Genomic DNA, 8,234 nt, shown 5'->3' on the forward strand with positions numbered 1-8,234 from the left:
CTGAGATGGACGTGCATGTGTACACACTTAAACACACTCAAACACACACACACACACTCACGCACGCACACACACACACCCTTCTCTTCCTCTGGAGTTGAGAGGCAGGCGTTGCTCTATAAAAGCTGCACCCAGTGGAGGTAAAGAGAGCAAAGCACAATCTTTATCAGCAGACACACTCCAACACACACACTTGCACACACAGATTAGCGCAGGACTGTCATACACACAACACTCTTCCTGGGATATGAACACTCTCGTCCTCACCTGTCTCCTGTGCTTTGGTAAGTCTGGACTTGTACTTATATTCTGTATGAGTGTGTGTTAATGTGTGAATCAATGAAATGGAAAAAAGGGAAATGTGAAATGGTATGAGGACAGGAGGAGGGGGAAAATACCTGCAAGTGAGGACTTGTTGGGCAGGAGAGAGACATTCAGGTGTTTTAGAGAAAATCATTTGTGTTAGATGTGTGACTTTCTCATTAGCCTTTGGCTGAGTCCTATTCAACATTGTTCTCGTGTTGTGTGAACGATGCGTTCAGGTACAGTGCAGTCTTGGATGTGGACTGGTTGTACTGGTTTAAGCGCGAATCCAGTGTCTAATTTACAAGCTCTCAATATTTTAAGATGAATGGATGAGTCAGATGTAAATGGGCCAAGATTATACAATACAACGCCAATAACTAACCCTTACCTAAGTTCCAGGTCACCTCAGAAGAACAGTAAGTCTTTGTTTGGGTCTAGAATGTTGCGTTTTAAGCAGAAAAGTCAACCTCCTGGATAAATAAAATTAATTTATCTCCTCATGGCAATAGCTTTTAATCTAAACTTTGTTTCTAGCTTTGAAAGAACTTTCATTGTGTTCCGAAATACTTCTCATAGATATGAAAAGCCCACATTAAACTGCATCACATGATGTAAACTTTCACCCTAATTGCTCTTTACTGTTATCATTATTCTTATCTTTATGCAGATCTGATGTGATCTCACTCATTATTCCTTTTTCTTTGTGTCCTGTTGGTGTTAAAGTAGTCTCCGGCGCTCTAGGTACTCAGGGATCTGAGCCCACGTTCTCCGGTGAAATAGCCAGAGTGACCGGGGGTCCGGCCTCTGGGGAAGGCCTCCAGACTTTGCTAAGTGATGATGACGAGCTGGAAATAGACGAGGACGAAAATTTTCGCCTTCTTGGTAAGACAATTAAAACATTGAAATCTGATTTTTTTTTTAAATGTCACTTCCAATGCTGGTTAATATGGGTTGAAGCACAAAACTTCAAACATCCAAATATGTTTTTATCAAAGAGTGGAGAAGAAAAGACACTTTTGCCTCCTAAATAGACTTTAAGTTATATATGTACAAATTCAGTTAACGAAAGTGAACATTTTCAACATGGCTTTGTTGGTCTTATAATAATTTTCTTGAATCAATCTTGAATTGACATTTTGTTTGTCACAAAAGTAAAAACTGACGATAACATCCAAGGTTTTTTGGTTAGAGAGTACATGGAATACTCTTGTCTCTGTGACTGAATTTTTTTTTTAAATCAGGACATTTAGTTTAAACAAAAATGATCCCATAAACATTAACCCCAGTTTGACCTGTAGTTTCTCCTGGTACAGAGTTCCATCCCAGTAAAGATGAGAAGAAGAAAAGGAAAGGCAAAGGCAAGAGGAGGCACAGGACCAGGAGCAATAGCACGACTCCTCTCAACCCCCAGCACACGTTCTTCACCAACGGATACACTTCAACTTACACCACCATAGAGGATCCCTGCACCTCCACCCACCTGGGCTACTGCATCCATGGTTACTGCAAGTACATAGAGGGGCTGCAGGAGCCAGTGTGTATGTGAGTACAGCTTGAGTTCACTTTGGCTTTATATCTGTGTGAATATGAGCTGTTGGCAAACATATTTTATTATAATTTCTAACATCACATCTGGCTCATCCACTTGTTCTCTGCAGATGTATGAAGGGTTACGACGGGGAGCGCTGTGGGATTCAAACTCTGGAGACAGTTAAAAACCCACCTGATCAGATCAACAATACTGAGTTGGTGCAGACGGTCTTAGTGATCATCGCTGTGGTCCTGTCGGTCATCAGCTGCACCGCCATTCTGCTCATGACTTGTGCTCAGTGAGTATCATCATTCTGTCTGTAGGGCTTTCACAAGGAGCTGCACTGCTGATGTGAGGGATCTTAGTTAAAATGGTCCAAACATCTCAATTATAGGTGCAAGGCTGGCATCCAGCAGAGTTCGTCACAACCTGACTTCTATAACCTGCAGTATAAACCCTGCTTAAGCTAACAAAGGTGGCGTTGATAAGCATTGTTGGACTCATGGGAGTTTTGCCTTTTAGATCAAGAAGAAAAGATAAGGAAAAAAAGTAATAATGAAACTGAGAAAATGTATTGAAAGGTTGTTAGGCCATGCCCTATTAAACAATGCTAAAAAAGAGTGAGAAATTATCTATGTATCCATACCAAGTTTCATGAAGATTAGTAGTAGTTTTTCTGTAATTCTGTTGACAAATCAACAAACAAAACAAACTGAAAACCTGACATAATTCAGTTTTTTCTTTGGGAGGGAAATTTTTGTGAGTTAACAGAAAATTACAAACTATGTCCCAACCAAAAGTGAGACAAATGCATCCAGAAAAAGCTAGATTCATTAGATGTTTTGGCTATCTCATTCATGCTGTATGCAGTTTGTACAGGATTTCTGGGAATTAATCACATCACAAATGCTGGTTATCAGTGAGACCTACTTCTCTCTCCTGCTTCAGAGTCAATTTTCACAATAGTTGTAACTATAACAAGACACAGCCTGATGCCAGTGGTTTGGTACTGAAGCCCTTTCATTCTTTTTTATTCTTTAGAACTAGACCGATTATTGAAGCTTTAAGCAAATCCTTGACAAAAAATAAAATGTTGCCAATCTCAGCAATACACACATTACAATACACACATCCTGCCCAGAATCAGTTCTTGGCATACGTACACATTGACACATCAAAAAGCACATTAACACACCCAAACACACCCACACTACACATGTATTGCTCACCACCTTCACAGGCTGGACTTATTGACTATTACAGCTTTCATGTCTCATTCTTACTTTTATTGTAGACTTTTCATTTCACTTTAATTGGTCAAGTGGGTGTCTGATTGTGTTACTCATTCCTTACTTGAAACTGCCATGTCTCACTAACTGTAATGGTTTGATAAGTCATTTACTGTATATCTGTTCCTTATCAATATGTAAAAAAAAATTGCAGCCAATGTGGGACAAAGTCAAAAGTCCACTGCATTTCAGCCACAATAGCCTGTATGTACATAATTGGAGAGGTGTAGAGAAAGTAAAACTGACTACTTGTAATTTAATTTCTGATCAAAACAGCAAGAAAAACAATAGTCATGTAATCATTTCATCAATTCACTTTTTGTGCTATAATCCATAGAGATTCCTGCCAAAACACAACAAAAAAGCTCCTTGAATTTCACGTCCATGTAACTGACCCCTGCTTTTCAAAATAACTTTACTGTGATCATCTGATAATCACGAGAACTGTACTGGGCTTTTATACTCATGTTGAATGTCTTTTATAGTTACAGGTCACATAAAAACTTCCTTGCATCCTATCTGGGAACTGGGGCGGAGCAGGAGAAGCTACAGAAACCCACTGGGGATGTTATGGTTTGAGGGCGTCAAGTTACGATGAGGTAGGTTTTGCGGAAGTTTTGACTTTCCTTTTTACTTATTTATAGCTCAACAATTCATATGGCGTCAATTCAATTCTGACTCCATGCCATTCATAAACGTTTCAATACCTCAAAACTTTAACCGTAAAGCTATCAAGCTTTGGATTCCGCATGTTAAAGTAGTGTGCACTGGGCCATACAAGAAAATACAAGAGCAAACCTGTTAAAACACTGTGGTTTTCTGCCAATTCACAACAAACACATCCACGGTGTCTGGCATTTCCCTGCTAAGTGGGAGCCTGTCCTGGACACTACTACATATATCAGTGTGTCGGCTACGTTAGCATCTCTGTTCTGTCCACTCCAGCAACCCCACCAAATTCATTACAGGAGACACGTTCCATTTGGAAATGCATAAATTAGTCCTGCCCCTAAAATGATTTAGTCTTATAGAGTTAAAAAGTTAACCATACTGTTAATACATAATGGAAATACAAATATAACACTAGAGCTAAGCAGCTAAACCGGTATCTTAGAACAAAATAACAATATGAGCTTGCATTTTTCTTTATCATACTTCATACTTCATACATCATAACTAATGTAGCTTTATGTCGTATACAAGAATAGGCTTATGCTGTTTTTTCTTTTCTTCTGTAATCAGTGAGAATGTAAACTTTTTTGGCTAGGACACGCAGCTTTAGCGTCAGTCTTTTAGCATGATTTAATGAATGTAGCCATCAAGCACATATTAAGACCTCTTTACAAAGTTCAGGTCAGCCTCAAACATCAAAGAGTAAGTATTTGATTTCAGCAAGATTTCAAACACCTCTCATTAGCTTAACTATCTAGAACTAACTAGTTATACTAGCTATAACTAAGCAATGCTAGCTTAAGCTTAGCTATTTCTAGCTAGCTTATCTAGCTAAAACCACGCCCAGCAGAAGGGAAAACTAACGGTGCCACAATATACAACCAAGGGCTGAAAAGCTAACAACATGCCTGTATTCAGCTAAAAACATTAGAGCATGTCAAATTCAAGAATCAAAATTCACTTTATTGTCATTTCACTGAGTATTTTAATACACTGAAGAAACAAAATACTGTTTCTTTCCAGGTCCAAACAATGCATTTAAAGACAGAAAATGGTTAATTTAGCACTCTCTGTATACTAGAGGGAACAAGTTAGATGTTAGTAAGCTAATGTTAGGTATGTGTTCACAAGCTAAGCCACTAAACATAGCTTTCTCAGTTATCCACATTCCACTACAACACAAGTTGCATATTGTTAAAATGCTTAACTTGCAGAAGTATAGCTAGCCTAAACCTGACATCAGGTGATCAGGAGCCTGCTTTTGTCTTCCTCCCAATCAAAGAGCTGCTGTTTTGTATATTACTTTAAATTTTAAAGGAAACAGCAACAGTACCTAAGGGGGGCAGAGCTTGGCAAGAATTCCACTGCTGGGGAGCAAAATGCAATGAAACGGATGCTCTGTTAATGCCATTCTTGCAAGCAATACTGTGATGCTGTAAGAAAGACATGCAATAAGGCGCTCCTGTATTTCCGGTGGTATAGATTTTGGTGATGTATTTCTTCAAAAAAGTCTTGCTAAATTCCTCAGAGGGCGGTGTCGGACCTCTGCTCATGTGAGCCTTAAGCCAAACAGGAAGGAGTGGGCTCAGAGAGAGACAGAGAAGCCCGTTGGCCTGTTGTTGTTGTTATTGAACATAGCCAGTTGCATCACGTAAAGAGGAATCCCCGCTAGAGGTATTAGTCTGGATTAGGTTAGGGGTGTCACGACCTGTCCCTTCTCTGCACTGCATACCAGCGTAAAGAAAAGCCACACACTTGATCGTACACATTCACCTGTGTGTCCAAACAATAACAGTACTGACACACTGACTTTACACGCGATGACCCTGATGTAATACCTTAATTACTCAACTTACATGTGGTCTGATCTCACTGAGCAGGACACGCACGCACACATGCAGACTTCACGTGTCCACACAGGCATTTTAGGCCCGAAACAAACAATGCAGCCTTGCAGCATTCTCCTCATAACCTGCACGTCACTCAGCGTCCACCCTGCCTTAGAGTAAAGATTAAAGATACAGCTACAGATGCCTTCTGTATAGCATTTTCATGCCATAACTGTAAGAACCAAGACCTTAACTCTTATCTTGCAATTTGTTGGCTAGAAATGGGATCAGTGTCACAGGTTACAGTCTTACTTCGCCACTACATTAGAATATATTCATAATGCTTTGTGGTTTTGAGGCTATAAATAGTTGTATTAATCTTAAAAATATGATTATTTAGCCATCACATCTATCAGATTAATAAAACTTTGATCACACTTTTGAAGGAAAAAACAAGTACAGAAGGTCAAAGTTCAACCAGGAAGTGGGTCTGTTAACCTTTATATCATTTTTTTATGCAGACACAAATTTCATTAAAATAATTTGTAAAATGCTGTAATCACATAGTGTCATTTACAGAAATTCCTTGGTCTTGTGTAATGTATGTAGATGTCTCAAGATGGGGGGCCTTTTCACATTTCATGTTAGCTCCTAGGGGCCCAGTGTTTACTTTATCAGTATAAATAATTTTTACTTTGTTCTGAAAATCAACCAAAAAGTGCACAAACAACATTATATATATATATATATATATATATATATATATATATAGGTTATCCGTATACAGTACTTTCATTAAGCAGTTTTAAAGAGCAGTTTTCATTTCTTACAAGAAAGTTTTACACACATAAAATCAAATGCTTGTTTATTCTATGTTCATGTTATGTTTGTGGTAAGTTTACTTTTATTGACTTTTGATTTGTCCTGATCTTTTCTCAGCCAGCTGCACGACTCAAAGACGAAGTGGACCAAAAGAGTCTGGGGACCTGAGAAAGCAGTAGAGTGAATAGACTGCTTCATTAGATGCTATGTAAAAAAAAAATACACTGTCCAGAACCTGTTAGAATGTAATTTATTTAGTGTGATTATTTATTGCTACTGACTGTATGAGTGTCTGTATGTCAGACTATTGTTATGATGTCTTTTAATGTGCGAATATGTGCGGTTTGGTTTTATTTATTGCACTGCTGTTGTTATAGGTCAGAGAAACGCTTTTCATCTCTCTCTGGAAAAGGGATGGAATTTGATCACCAATAAAGTGTCTCAGTGTTATGCGAAAGAGTTATTTATTTATTGAGTTTGGTGTTTACATTCCCATCTGTGGATGCATCTCATACTTCTGCAGCCTGCTCACACAAACACCTCGGCATGTTACCCAAACACAGATTGAACAGACGAGAATAACCCTGAGGGAAGCTCTCGGAAAACTGTCTGACATCGGCGAGGAATTCAGAGAATCATGAGAGCAACACAAAAGCATGAGAGGCTGGAAAGTCTTTTTTTGTATGCGTGTGACAAGCAGGATTTATATTGTTTCAGTGTTTGACACTTGGAAGACTCATTATCTTATTCTTATAGAAAAACACAAAGATTTACACTCAACACTGTCATCATGCTGCATGCACAAACTCACAGAGCCTTGAGTTTCTATGGCACTGCAGTGTTGTTAACAGTAGTGATGTCCAAAGGTTTATGAATGGGTGGATGACGTGCAGTCGCACCGGTGTTCTGTGATAGAAAGTGGAGGCGTCTCCAGTCAGAGCTATTTTGAGAATGGAAGTTATTACTTACAACTTACTTATTACTTAGAAGTTATCTCCCAACACGAATGCAAACAAAGACTTGAACATTTTTCGATAGTTTGGGACAAAGGGGCTGAGAATAGACTGCACAGAGGTCTAAAGTTTCACATGTACAAAGGAAGATGCATTTTTGCAGCACAAAATGTAATTATGAAAGAAAGTTCATTGTTAATAGAAGATAAATATTAATTCTGACATTAAAAGATGAATGTTTAAAGTCAAACATTTCTAATAGTACTGTAGGTATGAGGTCAGTGTCACTGTCCTCGCTTCCTGGAACTGCATGGGAGGGATTAGCAGAGAAACATTTATCTACAAAGATAACTAGCAGGTGTCACTAAACACAGTTTTATGATTTACATACAGTATTAATGAAGTCACCAGTCAATATCATGTTAATATGGAAACATATGACAATGACTAATGCATTGTCAGCCCGTCAGTATAATATTTATTCTTCAGCTTGTTTCAGCTCTTGTTTTTTACGGTTTGATGGTTACAATTTTTATGGTTGCATCATTATGTGCACATTTCAATCATTTTCCATGACTCAAGAATTGATATTGGTTTAATTGAATTGGTTTTAAAAAACTTAGATTAGATTTCTGCAAGAATACTATTTTTTCTAAATTAGAGGGCAAGCACTTCTGTGAAAGGTAGGTGGATTTTTGTTACCATTTGACAGGCTGGCTGTTTCCAGTCCTTGAACTAAGCCAAACTAACCAGCTGCTAACTGTAGCCTCATATTTAATGGATGAATGTAAGAGTGGCATCAATCTTCCAACTTAACTGTATTTTCCAAAAT

At 38.3% G+C, this 8,234-nt stretch overlaps 1 protein-coding gene across 1 annotated transcript; it reads left to right on the forward strand.

Moving 5' to 3' along the window:
• The first annotated feature begins 532 nt into the window (after positions 1 to 532).
• areg (amphiregulin) lies at positions 533 to 6,899 on the forward strand. The gene is made up of 6 exons (XM_059336762.1): positions 533 to 542; positions 1,030 to 1,188; positions 1,620 to 1,848; positions 1,965 to 2,135; positions 3,612 to 3,725; positions 6,567 to 6,899. The coding sequence occupies exons 1-5, from the start codon at positions 533 to 535 to the stop codon at positions 3,703 to 3,705; spliced, it is 663 nt and encodes a 220-aa protein (XP_059192745.1). The 3' UTR covers positions 3,706 to 3,725; positions 6,567 to 6,899.
• Positions 6,900 to 8,234: the final 1,335 nt, after the last annotated feature.

The sequence above is a fragment of the Centropristis striata genome, chromosome 7 (assembly GCF_030273125.1).
Source record: "Centropristis striata isolate RG_2023a ecotype Rhode Island chromosome 7, C.striata_1.0, whole genome shotgun sequence".
In the NCBI taxonomy this organism is placed as follows: domain Eukaryota; kingdom Metazoa; phylum Chordata; class Actinopteri; order Perciformes; family Serranidae; genus Centropristis; species Centropristis striata.